This window comes from Argopecten irradians, chromosome 4 (assembly GCF_041381155.1).
Source record: "Argopecten irradians isolate NY chromosome 4, Ai_NY, whole genome shotgun sequence".
Classification (NCBI taxonomy): domain Eukaryota; kingdom Metazoa; phylum Mollusca; class Bivalvia; order Pectinida; family Pectinidae; genus Argopecten; species Argopecten irradians.
Window position 1 is genome coordinate 13,257,007 of NC_091137.1, and position 21,484 is coordinate 13,278,490.

Sequence of the window (21,484 nt, forward strand, 5' to 3'; positions counted from 1 at the left end):
CCCCAATATTTAATTGTTTACAATAAAGGGGGTAAACAGGCTCATTTTGCCATTCTTAAAAACTATTTAGGGTAATGAACAAAATGACTAAAAATAAAATAATCATTTTTAATCATTTGAACAGCAAGCTAAAAACATCAAATGATGTCATGTTTATGTCCCCATGAAACAAACCCCATAGACCCCTATTTTTAATTTTGTTCTGCTAATAACCCCCCCCCAAAGCCCATATCCCCCATGGCTCAAAATTTTACAGCAAAATGTGCATAATTAATTAAAATTTTTATTTTTGCAAATTAAACCTTTTCCTGCATTGGAAATAATAATGGTGAAAAGGCTAAAAAAAAATATTTGACTACCCCCAAAACATGAGTGAACCCCTCCCTAGCAACCCATTGTCAGACTCCATTTTTCCCCCCACCCCCAAAAAAAGAGGCCCCCCCCCCTTTTCCCCCCAAACCCCCCCCCCCCCCCCCCGTACCAGTTTTATCATCCATCCCCAAAACCAAAATTTACAGGAAAAAATCAAACTTTCATTAACAAAATAATACCCCAAATTTTTGTATTTAAATGACCATTTTCCAATTAAGCATTGAACCTTACCCCAAAATGTACCTATTAATGAATTAATATTAAACTTCAGGAAATAATGAATTTAACAAAAGTCCCCCCTCATTGATCAAACATATTTTAAAAAATTAATAAATTGTACCCCCCCCAAAAAAAAAAAATGACATTACCACATACAACCCCCCATGTAAAAGGATATCCCCAAAAATGAAATTCCCCATTCATAAGTATCAGTTATATGGGCGTTAAATGGAACTTGTTATTTTTAAAATTCAAAAAAAGTTTACAAGGTAAGGAACCCCCATCAAAATTTAATCCCTATGAACCTATTGAAATAAGGCCCCCCCCCCTATTTTTCATTTTTTTAAAGTAATTCAAAAAAAAAATTTCTCCAAATAAGATTTTTAATTTTAATCTCCATAAAAAAAAAAATTTCAATTAATGAAAAATTTTTTTCAAAAAATCAAATTTTTACTAAAACAATTTTTAACATTCTTCACAAATACCACAAAAAAAGCAGTTCAACATTTAATTTAACTTGATAACTATACAAATTTTTAATAAAAAATTACAAACTTTTAATTTAATGTTTTTAAGGTTAAAAAAATTATCCATATTTATTAAAATTCAAAACCTGCAAAAATTAATAATTTTGATTTTTTTAAACTTCAATAAATTTTTTTTCATTTATCAAAATCACAAAAACAGTTTGAAAAAAATACAATATTTTTCATTTTGTTACAACTAAAGTATTTTGCTCATTTGCCATTCTGTAAAAAACCATTACAATTTGACTGTAAAATTAATTAAATTTTACACAACTTGTATTAAACGGGTGTTCCTCAGTCCATTTTAATATCTTTCAAATTGAAAAAAATGCACTTTTAATCCCTGAAACAGCAAAATCTAATTTTGGGAAAAATTTTTTCAATAGGAAGGTCATTTTTTCTAAAAAATTGAACACATTTTTTTCATTTTTAAAACTTCATTTTACATTTTTCAGACTAAAAATTGTATTCTGCCATTTTATGCCATTATTTAATTTGCTTATTGATTTAATGATATGAGTTTTTTGACTGTCCAAAATTAAGTGAAAACATTTTAAAGCCAATAGCAAATTGCACATTTATTTGCTCAAATTTTTTCAGAGCTAACTTTGTATAATTAACATATTTAACTGCTAAATTATTTTGATGTAAAATTTTATTGGAAAAACATTTTTGTATTGAAAAATATTACTCATAAAAATACTCATTTTTCATAATTTTGCTCAAATATTACTAATTTTATTGAGTTAATTATGAAATTATGAATAAACAATTTTTGCCTTTACTAAGATTAACACAAAAGGTGCTAATTTTTAGCATTCAATTTTTTCATTGATTTCTCAGTTTTCAGGTAAATTTGCTATAACATATAATTTTTGTATTTAAAAAAATACATTGTTCGGCTAATTTAACTATGACCTATTTCAATTATTGCCATTCCCCTTATGTAAGAGGGAAAGGTTTTTTATTCCAAAAAGCCCTTTGGTGATAAATTCAAATTAATCGGTAATTTTAGAGAAATACATTATTCCGGATGTAAATTTTGAAAATGCTAAGGGATAAAGGATTCATATTGGGTTTTACAAATCAGAAATGTATTTGCATAAAATTTATTGATGTCATCATGCCTGTTAACATTTTCAGAAATTTTTGACATATTAAACATTTAATTGCAGAACATCAGTCATTCAGATTCATTTGAAATATTCATACTTGTTTGATTCATCCTAATTTTCATATCAACTTAAAATCTTGATAATTCAAACAATGACATGTAGTCCAATTAAATGTATCATTCAAAGACATAAGATTTCATTCCAGTATTTTTCAATTTTTTGCATAGAGAGACACTCCAAATTTACCATATTCAATTTTTAGAATAATTTTATTTCAGAAAACAGCATAGTTATTGAACTTATTAAATTTTTTCAATTACCTCCTCTTGTTACTTGTATTGGAGAGGAATATTGGTGAAAATATACCTTATGGGGAAATTGGCATTACTCGGTGTGACTTTTAGAGATACACAGTAGCGGATAGGTCATTTTGTTTTCACAACTTTGTTTGAATTGACACAATTTGGGTTTTGCAAATGGGAACAACTTAAAAATATTAAAAGCATGCTGTATTATAAGAGCTCATTTTTTGAAAAATGACTTTGATTATAATTGATTTTGCTAAATATTCATTCATTTATCTTAGAAATCACAATCAAACAGTTTGAAAGTGTGTAAATACATATATTTTCATTTTTTAAAGGGGTAAAATTGGCTTTTTTGCCATTTGTAAAAAATAGGATGATTATTTGATTTCATTTTCACAATGAAAACAAATTTTCCATTGTAACCTTTTTTTCATAATACTCATATTTTTACCATAAACTGTCCTATTGCATTTTTGATGCTTTGTTAATTGAAAATGTATTTATTGTAAGATTTTATTGATGTTATTAAATTATAAACATTTAATAACCTTGATTATTCACATGGTAAATAGTGTACATAATTCATGCCTCCATAATATCTAATTATAAAATGTTAAGATTTATTAAAATAATTATCCATTTCAGCAAAATTACACTAAGTAATGGACAATGTTAAATTTTTTGTGCTCAGTGTAACAACTTATTGATTTTCATTTTTTTCATTAAAGTTTTAAAATAATTTAAAGGCTAAAATATGTTATTTTTTGTACTAGAATGAGTGTTCGGCTAAAATAATGTATCAGTAATTGCCATTTCCTTAAGAAAAGAGGGAAAAATTTTTTAAGGAAATGGGAAAGTTGGGTTTTTCCAATGAAAAAAATGGGGGGTAATATGTGTGTCACTTTTTATATTGAAAAACAATTGTAATATAATCTAAATTTAAAAGGACTAATTTGGGAACATAATATTTTGTGAAAATGCTAAAATTATATAGCATTTATGAAATGAATGAATTCAAGTTAAGAAAAACTATCTACTCAGATAAGTGTAGTTATGCCAAGTAAAGAAAAGGGGGACAGGATTTGTTTTCAAAATTAATAACATAAGTATTGATATGAAATCATTTATTTAAAATTGGGGAAATTGGCATTACTCGGTGACTATTAGAGATACACAGTAGCCGGAAAGGGCATTTTGTTCGTCACAACTTTGTTTCCACAACTTTGTTTACGACATAGTTTTGGTTTTGGGAAACTTAAAAAGACAAAGCATGCTGTATAATAAGAGCTCATTTTTTGAAAAATGACTTTGATTATAATTGATTTTGCTAAATTTTCATTCATTTATCTTAGAAATCACAATCAAACAGTTTGAAACTGTGTAAATACATATATTTTTCATTTGTTACAACTAAAGGGGGGTAATTGGCTCAGTTTGCCATTCTGTAATTTGCTTCCTAGATAGGGTATGATATGCTTGACTGTAAAATGAGTAATCATTTTACACTTGAACAGCAAGCTGAAAACAGCTAACCGGGTGTCTCTCAGTCCATTTAATATGAATTCTAATTAATTTTTGCTCTGCTTATTACCTCGTATCCATGGAGATTTACAGCAAAAGTGCTAATTTTAGGATTATTTATTGATTTCTCAGTTTTCATATAATTAAGGCTATAATATGTATTTTCTGTAAAAGAATGAGTGTTTGGCTAAGCGGATATTGCCAGTTATTGCCATTTCCGTAAGGAAAGAGTGAAAGGGTTTTTTTTCCAATGAAATGGCAATAGCGTACAGTTTTATATGATTACATGTAATATTCTGTATTTCAAGGACGGGAACTCATTATTGTGATGTAATATGCAGGAATTTATAGCATTTTGAATGTCATGTTAAGATTTATCTATCAGAATAAGTGTATTTAGTGCCAAGGTAAAGAAGAACAGGATTTGTATTGTCAGAAATAATAACACTAAGTATTGATGACATCATTTGCGCATATAATGAGGATGTCACCATTATTATGACGTCATGGTAACTATGACGTCACAGAACAGGGTAAGATTTCATAGCAACCCAGTATTTTTCAATTTTCTGCATAGAGAGACATTCCAAATACCATATTCAATTTTTAGAATAATTTTTATTTCAGAAAACAGCATAGTTATTGAACTTTTTAAATTTTTTCAATTACCTCCTCTTGTTACTTGTATTGGAGGAATATTGGTGAAAATATACCTTATGGGGAAAATTGGCATTACTCGGTGACTTTTAGAGATACACAGTAGCCGGATAGGTCATTTTGTTCGTCACAACTTTGTTTAGACATTAATGTGGATTTCGGAAAACTTAAAAATAAAAAATGCAGTATTTAAGAGCTCATTTTTGAAAAAATGACTTTGATTATAATTGATTTTGCTAAATATTCATTCATTTATCTTAGAAATCACAATCAAACAGTTTGAAAGTGTGTAAATAAATATAAAAATAAAAAATAAAAAGCATGCAGTATTACTAAAGAGCTACATTTTTTGTTAAAAAAAATGACAAATTTGATTAAATTGAAAAATTTGCTAAATACTCGGTGAATTTACAAGGGTCATCATTTATGGTTTAGAAATCACAATCAAACATCTTTGATTTAAGTTGTAAATACATATATTTTTCATTTAATATTCAAAATGTGAAAATTTGCAAGTTCACATTATCCATTTAAATGAAAAAATGACTTCTTGTGAATATAGGAACCTTCGCAAAAATCCTAAAATCTTCAAATGACTTCTTGTAAAATGAAGTTCTAGAAAGCGTATGGAACCTAAATATTTAGCCAGTTTGTAGCATGCTGACATAAATGGCTACCAGTTTGTTTATATTGTTGACTTTATGAATGACCTTGCCAAAAATCCTAAAATTTCAAATGACTTCAAGGAAACCTAATATATTCAGCCATGGGCTGACATAATTGGCTACCATAATGAAATGACCTTGACCTTTATCAAGGTCACATGGCTAAAATCTTGAAACCTTCCTATGACTTCTTGTGAAGTTCATAGAAAGCCTAGGAACCTAGATTCAAGGCATGCAATGTTATTTGACATTCAATGACTTCAATTTTTGTTTGTTGATATGAGGATGACACCTGATATATCAGGTCTAAATGGGACATAATTCATAAAATTCTTATGAAATGACTTTCTGATATAAAGTTCTATTAAAAGCCCAAATGTAATATTAAGCCAGTATATGCTGATTATAAAATTGGCTACCATTTGTTTGAAAACCTTGACCTTTATTCGAGGTCACATAAGGGCCAACAAATTTGAAATCTTCCAACGACTTTTTGTGAAGTTCTAGAAAGCCTAGGAACCTAATATCAGGCATGTAGCATGTTGACATAAATGTAAATGACTACCATGTTACAATGGCATGTTTAATTTGTTGATATGAATGACATTGACCTTCATTCAATGGCAAATGGGTTAAAAACTCATAATATCTTCAAATGACTCCTTATAAAGTTCTAGAAGGCCTAGAGACCTTATATTAGGCATATTGCATGCTGTCATCAATAGTTATCAATCCTGTTAAAATGATTGACCTTGAACTACATGTATCTCCGGGATCACAGGGGCCAAATTCCTAAAATCTACTACTTCTTGTCAAGTTCTGAAAGGCCTATTGTAGGTAGAGACTTGAAACTGGACCAGTAGCATGTTGAGATAATTCTTTCTGTTTTTTTTTTTATTAATCTGGTCAATACTTGGTCGATAATAGATCTAACTTAATTTTGCTTTAGTCACACGTTATTTAAAGTGGTTCATCGAAGTAGGCCTATCCCATTTGTACAGTGTAAAACTTCACATTCCTTCTCAAGGTTCATACGCTAATGCTAAAATAATCATCCTTTATTTATGATTTAAATTATCATTTACCGTACAGTAGAAATTATATTAAACAGATTAAAAGATATTCTACGCTTACCTTTATTTTAGTCATCGTATCCATCTTGTTTCTTCGACAGCTTTTCCCACAATTCATTCCATATGCAGACACTATTCAAGTCATTTTTTATCTTTACTAACAGCAAAAGATTCACACGCTCTTTATTATAGGTGCATAGGGGTTACTATTAAGATGAACATTGTCAACAGTCACTTATTGGAATATTTTGTATGGGAGCAATGGCTTATGTCCCATGTCTGTATTTGCATATTAGAGTTAAGTCTGCCTTTGCGGAGTATGTTATTGACAGTGGTCTTTTTATATGTTTTGTCGAACTGTAAACGTTCACACGTTGTTTAACCTTTCGCATTGTTGGGAGTAAGTCTTTATTTTGGGTTGCACCTGAACTTTCTCATGCAGTTAATAGTGGAAGCATTGTGTTCTAGCATGGTCTATTCGGTGAAGATGCACTAAAAGGCCCCACTACCGTTCCGAAAACGCGCTTTTAATTTTTTAATTTGGGAAAGTTAAAACAATGATCGATAATTTTGTAGAGTCCTAAAATTATTAACTTACCGTTAATACTACATTTATCATCACCTTCTGAACGATTTGATTAAAATAAATAAAATGTTTATTTTCATAACGCGGGTCGTATTATGTTTCCCGCCGTCGTCCTAAATACCGTGCGGTAGTTGACTATCACTCCGCCAGACGGCAAAACAGCGAATTGACTCTCCACTGTTTTCATATATTACGCAGGCAAATTTGCATATGTTTGGTGTCGTAACCTTATTTTAGGTCATCGGTATGCATTTTCTGGTGTTATTAATGTTTTTAGGAAACCTTTATATTTTGCTCCGGAAAGGAAAAGGTAAGTGAGGTTTTATTCCATTCGTTTATTGGCAGACGACAAATACTCGCCATCGCATGTGTATTTGGGATGATCGCACATTGATTTTTTCAGACATTTTTTTGTGGAAATCAGTTTGGAAGTAGACTGTCTTCTATCAGAATATGACTTTATTGACGTAAAATTACGCGAGAACGGGGTCGCCTGCCAGTTAGATACACAATTCGGCTCTCTGTTTAAACCACCCTAATAAATGTTTGATTCTTCTTCTGCTTAGTCAGATGAAATGGCGAAGATCAATATTGTCCTTCTATCTTTGGAAAGTGTCTGATACTCTTCCTACTGTATATACATGTAGATGATTGGGTATGGGTAGTCGTCGCTACTCTCTGAGGATATCATGTGGATTGATATTTCAGTCAACAAACTACGCAATATTCGTGTTTCATTGATACACATTTCAGTCCACAAACTACGCAATATTCGTGTTTCATTGATACACTATACGGTATAAAACTACTCTGATCATTTTGAGCCGTTTCTTCATGTGGTGGTGTCGTGTCCAAACAGAACCATTTACTATTCAATACTGATGACAGTTGTTGACCGACCTTTGACTGAAAATTATGTTTCTGGAGAAGGTGAAACTCAAAACAAAACTAACCCCCCCCCCCCCCCCCCCCAAATTTTTTTTCGTTTTCTTTTTGCACCTTACTTTTTACTTAATATTTAGTTTTTTTTTTTTTTTTTTTTTTTTTTGTTTTTTTTTTTTTTGGGTATAGGTTATTAGGCAACTAGATTGCTCCGAAAGACATGCATGTGCTGTAAAACAAACTTCTTTCGAGTGCGATTTATTTTCGAATATTTTGTGATTAGGTAAGTTCGCGGAAGCTTATCTACAAGAATTGATATTTTCGACAATGCTTGCACTATGAAGTTCAAAGCTATTTTCAGTCAGTTCTAAATCCGAGAAACTTGATCTCGGCGAAAATACTTTGAAAAGGAATCCGCGAAATTTAAGAACCGCGAAAGAAATAATTTACAGTATATCGGGCACCCCATGTTTTCATTGAGATGTGCTGCTTTGATCATCCTTTTTGTTAGCTTCCACCCCTCAACCCACGAACCCTTAAAATTTAAAAGTATCTTAAAACATTAAATAATAACACAATAAAATACATATCGATGGCCTAAGATGAGCTAACAACACCAAGCATTAACTATAGAGATTCATATCGCTGTTTTGCCGTCTGGCGCAGCGATCGTCAACTACCGCGCGGTATTTAGAACGGTGGCAGGAAACATAAGACGACCCGCGTTATGAGTGTAGTATTAAAGATATTATAAAATAATAACTTTTGCGATTCTACAAAATTATCGATCTCGCTTTATATTTCCATTTTAAAATTAAAAGCCGTTTGACCAGGTGCGTAACTGTCATGTAGGATATAAGCCCGTACATGTACATCATTTTATTAGGTCAGTATGTAACTTTGGGGTTTTACGTTTCCGTAAAACTGGTTTTAGAATGAGTGCTACGTTTGATAGTGACCCTCTATAGGCCTATTGTATACTGTATATTGTTTTGCATGATAGAATCCCAGGCTAGCCAAGCTCTGTATTAACAGTAAGGGGAAACAAAAAAAAAAGATGAGGGGGATCCCCCGAAGGGGAGGGTGGGGGGGGGGGGCGTGCGTTTAAACTTCCTTGTCGTCTACATAGACAATTTATATCGATATCGTTTTATATTCACATTTTAAAATACAAAACCGTTTGGAAAGGTAGTGGGTCTTTAAGACAAAAAATACATAACACATATATTTCATCAAGTTTTTTGTCATTTATTTGAATCAGATAATATTTCCCATTTAATTATGCAGTGTTCACTCCATTCATGTACATTTTATATAACACTTACATCTATAATCAATTAGAATTATCAATGAAATTAATATGATCCGGCAAAGTTCATGAATCATCTCATTCGTTCATGTTGTAAATCATTTCATCTCACTTCAAAAACCAAACACATGACATTTTTAAATCAATAAATAAGGTTTCCCATTTTCGTACATCGAATAACAAAATAATGCAGATGATAAATGAAAATGACAATAAAGTGAAAGATGTATGATAATTATGCAAATATGAACAAATGTATCACAATAATGTCAAACATTTAACAGACACACCCACTTCCATATCCTAACAGGCATAACTCAAATTTCCACGTTTTCACTCCGGATAGCGCAAACATTCCAGTATTCGTTAAATCACAATAATCCCTGCTACAGTGGCTGAACACACCCTCTTATAGTAGACCTATAACGCTAGCATCATACATCTAAAACATTGTGAAGTATTCTATACTTCCAGATGCATAGCGAGACACACGAAAGCGTTTTACAACGAACAAGCACAAAAATATAGCGAAAAGTAGATTCAAGTGAACAATATGCCACCACGATAGAAACGATTTTGATTTTATCTTCAGAAAAAATAATGATATGCACATTCCCAGTATCAAACACTCTACATACACGCTGAAACAAATCATCACAATTTGTATGGTTAATCTTACACACCTGTACTTATACCTGCAATTATACCTGACTTATCTACCAATGAATATCAACCGAACGAATATATACAGATAAGAATGCTAGGAGATCTTTGATATCCCTTCCACACAGTCATTCATCACAAACTTCGGTTCACACAATACTGACTGGATACCTTCCATATAGTAATACGTGTATGCATCCTAAGACTTCACCGAGCACCAGATCTGTACACACCAGTTAATTATCACACAGACAAATTGCTGAAAAATTCTGCAATATTTTATATTCAACTTATGAATATGCCATATACCAATAACTGAATTAAGACTTCCACTAAAATTTCTCAAAATTACTGAAAACTTCTAATTTAGATAGATGTTTTTCATATTTAGCACCATTGTTATTTGTGTCCCATCATTAGCTGTGTAATTATTCTTCATTGTTATAACAAACGTCATCACGACTCTCATTCCTAGTTCCTTTAAAAGCTGGGTACGTTATGTAATCATATACCTGACCATTGTTCTTTGCATTGATAAACGACATAAGATGTACATAAATTCGTATACTGACTCGACGACTTCAAATAAATAAGTGAATAAAGATTTTGATATGATTAATATATCAATTTAATATTCTCTGTTGTAACTTTTGGTAAAAATGAGCACGTGTTTGGTTAAAACTAAAACAGGAGAAAAGTACCAGCCTTTTTTAATTAGCTTATTTCGGGGTTAAACATTGTGTGTTATGCATGTTATTCATTTGTGAAATTCGACTTCTTTAATATGAGAAACAAAGAAATGGTTGTCTGTTGTTACCCTCATCGTATTAAACGCTAAGATTTTCACAAACCTAATAAAAATTATTTCGTTTCTAGAACTGGAAATACGAAAAAAGCTCTGATTTAGCTAAGATCCGCAGTACATAGTGTCAATTACCTCACGAAAAGACCCGAAGACAAAAACAATTCACACAACTTAATTTGCGTCAATTACAATGCATAGCAGATAAAAACATTGCAAATAAATAAACCCTCATAAAACTTTCCACGATAATATTTAAGAAACAGTAAAACACAAGTTATAAGTACACATGATTTTGATGAACCAAATGATATAAAAAATATGTAGGCATAAATGCAGGTTTTTCATAAAGCAAGATCCTGTCGTATAGCCCGCGGGCAATACGAAGGAAATTACGGTACTAGTAAAATCTATGTATTAATCAGGATTCAGGATAATGGAACCAATGCTGACAAAGTTCCGACGAGACCAGTAAAACAATACCTGATTTGAAAATAAGACGTCTATGGATGGCGAAATCAAAACTCGAGATTTAAAATTTAATATTGTTTCACGATCTCGACGCAGGAAAAAAATCTTTAGACAATGTCGTAGTTATCATTGATTGTAGATAATTTACAGTCTATTCAAAACCAGAAAGTTTGGTTTTTGCTTATTATGGTGAAAAGTCACTAAAATAACATCCTCTGAATCAACCATGACCGAAATCTCAATTCCAATCCCTACAATTGATTTTGTGTGATAAGAGTAGAAAATGAATTAAGAGAATAAAAAAACTCATTTTAAATATAATACAAAAACATGAAAATATTGGATTAGGGATAAGCGCCATTCTTAAAAGGAAAACATAGATCACAGGTGATGGAATTTACGAAGTTTGTATCCTTCAAAAATGACAAATGTGCGGTGTAGTGAGGGATAAATACCAGTTTCTGAGCAGTTATTCTTAATCACTTCTCTCTATCTCCTATTACACATGCACATTCCGATTCAATAATAAAAGGCGCTATCAAAGTCGTTGTGATGATGTCAACTCAATTTAGAATATTTTTGTGACTTTAAACTCGGAAATCCGAGAACTTTTCAAATAAAAAATTCCAGTTTTCGTTTTATGTGAAAATAGCACAGATGAAAAGAAGATTATGTTATCTATTTCATCACGATACGCCCATTTACTCTAGCAAAACTAGATACATGTACCAGACTCCACACACAAGTCTCGCAAAAAACCTTATACATTTCTAAAACGTTTAAGCACCTTATGTATAAACATTTTGTTTGTGGTGTTTCACAACATTGTCCTGGTTCACATAGGGCCCCTTACTTGCTTGACTAGACAAGGAGCTCGGCGTACACAATACTCCGCCATGTGATGCGGAAACAATGTAATGGATAACAATAGTCACACTCCAATAAGCGCGACACGCTTCAATAAACACATAAATAAATCGTTGGAATCATGAACATCCTTTAGTGACTCAAAAAAGTTTCACTGACATATCTTGTTAAAATGTACATCTTTAAAACATGTATCTTGTAGGTAATAATAATCAGCACTCCAGTATGAATCACGTGACTTGAAATGTTCATTGACACATTTTAGTGAAATATACATCTTGTAGATAATAGGCACTCCTGTGCGTGACTGACGTTTGATGAAATAAATATCCATTGTCTATTTTGGAAATGCATCACATCCCTGACTAGAAGAAATATTCATCAAATATTTGTGGGTCGACATAACTTGGGCGTGGAATTTTAAACCCGTCTCCGGAGTTCAACTGTCCGAGGCTAAAACAAAAAATAATAAAAGATTACATTCACCCCACTGCATCAAACAATTAAACACATTTATTATTTATAAAATAGGTAGCAATTCAATTCAAAATATTACCTACTTGTAAACAGATATCAATAAATTCTAAAGAATGTTTGGTCATCTCTTATTATCTATATTTAATATATTGTAATACTGTATTGCATTTATATACAATGTGGCGAGAAAAGGACTAAACAATTTTGTTTACAATAGAAAAAAACATTTTTGAATATTTTATTGTCCGTACATTTACATTTAATACTTGCTAAATCTAAAATCCATAAACAGCGGCATGGCTTTAATATAATTCCTACATCTTTTTACAACTATCCTAATAAACTTACATTTCCAAGAAGTCTTCATTTTCAAACATAGGTCGTGGAATGTTTGATGGGGGACAAATGACATGTAAATCTACATGGGAGTTTTCTCTGAAAAAAATGTGAAAGAGAAAAATGTAATAAATATAAATCTAAAACGTAGCGTAACAAATAGTAATTACATAATCAATGTAAAATGCAATACTTGGTAGTCAGTTATAATAAAACAAGTAGGAGTAAGAATAATAATAAGAAAGTAATAATACTGAATAACATGGGGAAGTTTTATAGTGGTCATCGTGGAGTCATATAGCTTCAGACACGCCAGATAGGCTTCATACGTTTATTTACGAATTTTGAATAATAACAATGAGAATTATAGATACGGGATTGATTAAATGTATCAAATTTTCGGGTTTCTATCAGTACTAATATACATATTTTTGCAATTCGTTTGATTAACCTACTACATTTTTTATCATTTTGTCTTTGCTTAATAGTTTTTTCAATTATTGACCAAAACCTTTGTGTAGATTCAAAAGGTTTAAGTCCTACGAGTGAGGCCTACTAAGTGTAGAATCAGTAGGGAAGGAGTGAGTCCTACTAAGTGTAGAATCAGTAGGGAAGGAGTGAGTCCTACTAAGTGTATAATCAGTAGGGAAGGAGTGAGTCCTACTAAGTGTAGAATCAGTAGGGAAGGAGTGCGTCCTCTACTAGTGTATAAATCAGTAGGGGAAGTGAGTGAGTCCTAATCAGTAAGGAAGGAGTGAGCCTACTTTGTGTATAATCAGTAGGGAAGGAGTGAGGCCTACTTTGTGCATATCAGTAAGTGTCCTACTTTGTGAATCAGTAGGGAAGGAGTGCGTCCTACTTTGTGTATAATCAGTAGGGAAGGAGTGAGGCCTATTTGTGTATAATCAGTAGGGAAGGAGTGAGGCCTACTTTGTGTATAATCAGTAGGGAAGGAGTGAGTCCTACTTTGTGTATAATCAGTAGGGAAGGAGTGCGTCCTACTTTGTGTATAATCAGTAGGGAAGGAGTGCGTCCTACTTTGTGTATAATCAGTAGGGAAGGAGTGAGGCCTACTTTGTGTATAATCAGTAGGGAAGGAGTGCGTCCTACTTTGTGTATAATCAGTAGGGAAGGAGTGCGTCCTACTTTGTGTATAATCAGTAGGGAAGGAGTGCGTCCTACTTACTCCTCTATGTCTGCCGTCTTGGGCTCTCGTCGTCGATGACAATGGAAGATGAAAAACAAGACGATGATGATAACAAGAACAGCAGCACCAGCAGCAGTAACACTGTAAATAATGACGTTTTTGGAAATACCGCCTTCACCCTCTGGCACTGAAAGTTAAGAATATATATGTGTACCAATATAAGATAAACTGAATGTACAGAAATACGTACCAATACAAGGAAATAGACAAAGCAAATACAGACGCAAATATATCTTGACACCAGTTTCGAGTGTCTGGTGTGATATATACAAATTGCAAGGTGTTTTCAATTCAACCTTCATTGTAAGTGATTTAATGTTTTACATTGTTTAAGGAAACTGACATCTTCAATTTAGTAAGTTGTCATACTCATCTGTCTTTGATTATTGTGCAAGATGATGGGTAAGTTTTGGTTACATTTACAACAAAAAGTTCGACTGTTTTGTGCTTTAAGATAATATAACGGGTTAAGATCAAAGGTGATGAAATGCATGTTTCATCTCTTGTGAACAATAGTTTGTTTGACCTTCTATCCTTTCGTTTCTAGGTAACTTACCACGCTGTTTATAATAGTCTTTTGGCCTTCTTACCTTTCGTTTCTAGGTAACTTACCACGCTTTGTATAATAGTATGTTCCAACCTTTCGTTTCTAGGTAATATACCACGCTGTTTATAAAAGTATCTTTGACCTTCCAACCTTTCGTTTCTAGATAACTTACCACGTTGTGCACATATTACAGTGGAGCCAGACCAGGTACCATCCTCCAGGCAGACTCTTCTCGTGTCCCCACTGATGACAACGAAGTCAAAGAAACATTCAAATGTAGCGTTAGCTCCGGGAGAGTAGCCGGTCACATTTCTTTTCCCGTTCTCCGGAGTGTCCAGGTAAGGACATCGTACAACTGGAGACACAAAGTAACATTATATCAGTCTGAAGCATCCCCCAATTCAATTCCAGAATTGTGTAAATCTGAACTGTCAGCTTTTCATCAATGTCGACTTGCATGTAGACTGATACAGAAATGTATCAAATATAGTGACTTAATTCATACATGAGTATAAAATGATCAAATAAAAGTGATTTGATAACATTTTTATGGTATGAATTACTAGTAATTTGATAAATGCCTGTTCAATACCAGAGCGCAATGCCATTAATTCTAGTACAGACATACATTAACATTCTAAAACACCCTTTATGAAACCCCTTGTGAGAAATGACTTCTTAACGGATGCATTTATCCCCATATATAATGTCCTGTTATCGTAAAAAACATTTTGATCTACAATACAAGAGTTGCTACCTTCGTTTCACTCCGACACTACTGACGGAATTACACGACTTGGGAAGTAACTCTTATAGAACAGAATGGGTAAATAAGATACAATACACACACAAGCATGTGTGATCAAAATAACAAATCAGCAGAAGTGATAATAACTCTCACCCTTCTCCAAGTCTCCCTTCAGCACATTGAATTTGTCTATAAAGTTGGCGGTACTCCTCGCTATAGCTTCATTACCGGTAACTTGGAAGTCAAATTGACACTGTACATTACTACCGCACATCTCCTCTGTACCGTTCCGTACCGGTAATGTACCGGAATCACTGAACGCTGGTATATAGTTCGATACTTGAGGTACAACACTGGAAAATAACGACTGGTTTCTGTTCACCTCCCCTGCAATAAACATGAAAAAAATTATTTCCAAACAACGTGATATTTCATCAGTTTCTAAAGAAACCAATCCACATGTTGGTTTGTTGACGGTGGTTAACTTCAAAAATGAAAAGATGGGTACTGTATTACATTGATCAGAATATTCGCAGAAAATTACTTTATTTTGTGAAGCAAAATCGAACTCTCATAACAGGACATGATAATCCTTATCATTGGATCATTTATAAATTATTGTTGTTTATTTTGATTTCTAAGGAATGTTATAATGATGAGACACGTTATATCCAGTAATTTCCATTAAATAACGATCGATATCACCAGTTTGTTTAAACGTGATCAATTTACTATTTACGATTCTACTCGGAATTCTAGTATGGGAACATTTCTCATGCTAAAAGTATCAAACTTCCATCTGGATAAAATTATTTTCCTATGTATCCCTCTAAATATAACCGCTTTAAACATGTTTCCAACATAGATCAGTTTTAATTGTAATTCAGTTAATAAATATAACAGACATTTATGTTGTATCAAGATCGCACTAAGTCATAAGGCCACATCGTTTTTATGAAAAGACGCTCTGATGAACTTGTCTAGTCATGCAAGCAACAGCACATATATTTGTGTATAACATCCAACACGGAGACTTTCAAAAGATATATGACATATATCATGTAAAATCACAAAACTTCTGTTTACTGCAATATATTTAGTCATCGCCCATATTTTAGCGTTCTACCGAACAGCATGGCTACATTTTGGTAGATCCGGCCTTCGGATGCCACTCACCGAAGGGTAAATTGCACTCCATTGTGCTGTTAAGTTAAATATTTATCTACTTTCTTTGTCCCGCTTTACTGTTCGTATTATATATATATTATGTAATCGTGTTCGTTTTGTGTGCCTTGATAAATGGGCAGATCGCCTCGAAAATTTGACAATTTTTTTTGCCCACACGGTAGGAATTACTTCCTTGTCCCATATCTGCAATATATGTATTAATAGTAACTTACATGTCATCCCGAACTTGAAGTGGATATCTTCCATACTCATGTCGGTATCTAGGTGTTGTCCAGACCTTGAGATGAAGTCGTCGGTGGGATCACCGTTGTAATTCCCGAGTAGTCCCCTCAGATTACCTACACAACCATTAACATTTTTCAAAAATCAAATACCACTCCCAGGTAATAAAGACATTTTATCACATCAAATTTTACAAAATGTGTCTCTTACTGGTTTACACGAAATTCGAATCTCCATAGCTTTAGTAAATGCATATTTAAGTGGATTCGCTGCGGTAATTTAAACAGTCACTTGAGAGGTAGTTACCTTTCATTTTGTCATCCCCTACTACGACAAGGACATTGATGAGGTCAGAGGTGACATCCATGGAAACAGAAAGACCCGTGGCTTCAAACACTATCAATATACTATCTGTTGTGGAATCTGTTTTACTTTTATGTACTGATAAACCTGTCAAGGGTAATGATTTTAGAATTAATAAAGTGAATAATACAATAAAATGCTTCGCATTAGTATGGCGCATCCAAAACTAAGATGATATGATGTAAGGGCAAAAATCATAAATAGGAGACTGTATTCTTTGATTTATATCATATGTACAAAAATATATGAAACAGATTCGCATTTTGGGACAAAAGATAACAAATGATTTGCTTTAGTTATTTTCATAACAGAATATGTACAGATGATAGTTACCATTAAACTGTGTGACTGAGGTAGAGAGGGCTTTTGTGACTGGGAGGCCGTTTACAAGGACACGTGATACTGTGGCAGGATCTCTCTCTACTTCAATCACGTCCGATACTCCCCTGGTCGTCATAGCAACGGCCGAAAAGATGCTTGCGTTCTGGAAATTGCCTTTAATAGAAACAAAAACAAATGTTACATCAACTACAACAGTGACTGTCATTATTTAAACGAATCAGTATTCCTAAGATCCTACAGGTTTTTGTATATGTTCTTTTTAATGCGTTTTTCAGTATACCTTCCGTATCCTGCGCCTGCGCAGCCCGGACTTCAACAACCACACCGGAAGCGTCATCCTCTACCAAAATGAAATCGCCTAAACCATTGAATGTATAGCTCTTTCCATCGAGTGTAGTAAGATGCGGATCCCCTGCTGCTTGAGCTATAATTAAAGATACAAACGTAAGTTCTAATATGAAACATGCACGGCATTGGAAGAGCGAAGCTCTACCTGTTTATTTTATTTTCTATTTCATGTAGAAGACATAAATTAGAAACAAAAGTACATACATTCAACTATAGAAGTATATGATACCATGATTTTCTAGCATAAACTCAAAGAAATGAACTCAAAGATTCGGATGCGAATCCCTTGATTTCGCGCCATTTGTTGACTTAATGTGACGTCATGATTCCTTGTGCTCATCTTCGCTTCGTGGGTATTTTAATTGCTTTCAATAGCTTTTAATTTTCAAAGTGTTATTATTATTATTTAATAAATAATAAAACAATGTTTAATTACTCCTGTTATGCATTTGCATTAGTTAAAGATGCTCCACCGCCGACAGAGCTTAAATGATATTCATCATTTGAACAATAATTAGTGTTTAATCGTGTATACATAAGTCTAATGAACACAAAAAATAATATGAAATAATTTATTTTGCCTTTGGGTCATGCGCAATCAGTACTTCATTCCATATAGGATATAGTGCCACGGAATTTTTTCGGGATGCAATTAATTAATTTTTAATATTTTTAACTTGAAGTAAAATTAGAAACTCAAACTTTTCAACGACGGTAATGGTGTAAAGTAAGTAACTTGTGTAACTGAAGAAAAATACTAAATCGTCTGCTCCTGTTTTTGATAGTGAAAAAATACCATTTGTCAGCGGTGGAGCATCTTTAAGTATATATTTACTGGGAAGAGCAGTACCGGAACAACGCACAAACCGGAACAGGTTAAACCGGAAGTTCGAAATTTGTTTAGCCATCCATGTATGCAGGTCATGATCATTGATCTCAATATGTACTTTTGCTTACGTACATGTTACCGGAACATAGATCAGCGCGTCGAAAGATCTTTGATCTTATGACAATGTAAAAATTACTATATTAGAGTTTTTAAAAATTAAAGAATTCCCTGGTGTGTCAATAAATACTCAGAATTGAATGGTCCCTTTCATTATGGTAATTAAAAGAAAAAGTACTCAGATATTTTGACTTTCATAGAGCTGATATTAAACTAAACATGACAATCTGAATTGTGGTATTTATGCTTCAGACTTATTCATAATTGGTATTTATTTTTTTACGTTTATATATATGTATCGAAACTACGAACCTGCAGTGGGAGGGTCATACAGTTCACATGTGACCGGCGGACGCTTCTGTCGGAAGAGTTGGCACATATCACTAGAATCGGAATACTGACAACAGTGTAAGGAAGAGAGGAGGTCATCCTCAAAGAAAGAAAAGTAAGGCACAACTGCGTCTCCCTGAGATAGTACGCTATACCGTAAGGCGGTCCCGCCCCCATTACTATCACGAATGTCAATTATATCACCTTCATCATCATAACAACACGAAGCACCGGTACTTAATCCACTGAAAACAATAAAAAAACGGGAATATCAACATACATGTATTACACTAAAGTCATTTTTTGTAAAAATAGTTCTCATATAGCAATGACGAACACATTTGCTTTTACAACCTGCATATTTTGTATAATAAACAGAAATTCGTTTTTAATTTAATGTCTTAATCCTAAATTCCTAATAATGGCTATTTTTATTGAATTCAGAATAGTATCAAGAGAGAATGAAATTTCGAACAAAAAAATAACTTGTGTTGAAACCTTACCTTTGAAGAATTCGTGAATAGCACTGAACAGCACCAGGTTTGTAAATACAGTTTGTAGAACTATTTACGTTGCCTAGGTTACACAAGGGATCTGAAGCGAACCGGCCCGTGTCACGTGACGCCTGCTTGGCGACACAAGGACAAGACAGATTGTTACTAGTAATGCTGGGTAAGAGATCGTCTATACTACTCCAGGTGCTACATAACGAGGAGGAACGGTTGGCACTAACTCGGACTGGGAACACATCAGACCACACAGCTATCGGTAAACTGAAACCAACAACAAATAATATAGACTATTCATCGCATTATCTCTCTGCACTCTGTAAATTCGATCATTAAAGTGAACAGTCGGACAAGGATGGCTAAAGTCGGTAAAAATGGTGTGAATGTATCCAGTATAATTTCTTATGAAATGGAAAAATAAAATCTCTCGTCAAAATCTGTCTGCGTACGAAGAAATTAATTTAAAGTATGGAAATTCTGAAACGTCTTCCCGGCTCACTATGTCCGTGGTTACATTTCCACGCAGCCTCGCTTTCAATGCTTTCAACTTTTCTTTACTTCAATGGTCAGAACTGGGAAACAAAGCAGAACTTGACCGTCGTATTAATATGTGAGAACTTTTGGAAGGCCAATGAACGCATTTAGACTGGTTTTCTTTGCCCGACTATTCACTTTAAATATGTTCATGGATTTATCATTGTGACGTGATGTAAATGAGACTGTTACAAAAACGCGGCAATCTTATTTGTACTTACCTCCCCGGAGGTGGGTTCGTCTCACGCACGCGCACAGCGGCGATCTGGAATGACTCTAAGGATTCAGGTAATATAAATGTTTGTAAAGTGTCGTCGATATCCGTAATTTGGACACTTGTAAAGCTTGGGGTACCATTAGTGTACTGCAAAGAAAACAGGAATCAGGATTGAAGTTGTAGTAATGTATACAGCTATGCATATTATCTTAACATGTTTTGTACCAGTAGACCTATTGTTTTTCTAACATATACATCCTAAAAGATATATCTTTCTAATCACAGATCTACGATAATGGATTTCGATGATCAGAAAAAAACTAGTGATTCCGATACGCTATACATTAGTCTTTAGTAGTCTAATTTCATGGTCTTGAAGAAGACATACAATGTGTTGACAAAAGGGAGTTAACTCCAATGTTCTTTGATACTATCTACTTGAATTTGTTACCTGGTATCCCATCAGCTCTACAGTCACGTCGTCACTGGACAAAAGACTAGTTGAGTTCCACTGGATCTCGACCTTATTTCCTACAATCCACTGGCTGACTTCCTCTCGCACTACTTTTGGCGCCATGGACGCTACGTTATCTGAAAAGTAAAGAAGTCATCTGAAACTTGGATAACTCATTACATGGGGTGACAATTGTTACGTGATAGAACACTATCAACCGAACGCTTGAACCCGACCTTTCTTACTTATCGTTGATAATACTGTATGCATGCGAGTTAACAAATCTGCACATTTTATCTTACCACTTAATGATACCGAATGGTCACCACTAAAACTTATTTGTAACACATAGTCTTCTGGTTATAATCAACCAGAAATACAGGAATAGAATGTCTTCTTTCAGGTTCAAAGTAATCGAGAGTATGACGAATCTGTAACACATAGTCTTCTGGTTATAATCAACCAGAAATACAGGAATAGAATGTCTTCTTTCAGGTTCAAAGTAATCGAGAGTATGACGAATTTTAAAATTCGCGTCTGGTATATTTCGATCTCAATTCTTTAAGCCAGCATTAGTCAGCACTTGAGGTATCACCAACTTATATTGGGATAAGTAATCCACAATATTTATATATATCTATAAATGTAAACATCCAAAACCTTTAATGAGGTGAAAGGT

At 33.2% G+C, this 21,484-nt stretch overlaps 1 protein-coding gene across 1 annotated transcript in view; it reads right to left on the minus strand.

Annotated features, from left to right (window-relative positions):
- Nucleotides 1–9,152: 9,152 nt before the first annotated feature.
- LOC138320660 (sushi domain-containing protein 2-like) overlaps nt 9,153–21,484 on the minus strand; it is a 34,703-nt gene continuing 22,371 nt past the window's right edge. Inside the window, exons 6-18 of the mRNA XM_069263804.1 lie at nt 20,803–20,942; nt 20,356–20,498; nt 19,595–19,864; nt 19,074–19,336; nt 17,748–17,891; nt 17,459–17,620; nt 17,069–17,212; nt 16,753–16,878; nt 15,506–15,739; nt 14,777–14,959; nt 14,037–14,184; nt 12,863–12,949; nt 9,153–12,490 (exon numbers count right to left, since the gene is read on the minus strand). Coding sequence (XP_069119905.1) covers nt 12,403–12,490; nt 12,863–12,949; nt 14,037–14,184; nt 14,777–14,959; nt 15,506–15,739; nt 16,753–16,878; nt 17,069–17,212; nt 17,459–17,620; nt 17,748–17,891; nt 19,074–19,336; nt 19,595–19,864; nt 20,356–20,498; nt 20,803–20,942 — 2,132 coding nt within the window. The 3' untranslated portion in view covers nt 9,153–12,402. The remainder of the gene's footprint in view (nt 12,491–12,862; nt 12,950–14,036; nt 14,185–14,776; nt 14,960–15,505; nt 15,740–16,752; nt 16,879–17,068; nt 17,213–17,458; nt 17,621–17,747; nt 17,892–19,073; nt 19,337–19,594; nt 19,865–20,355; nt 20,499–20,802; nt 20,943–21,484) is intronic.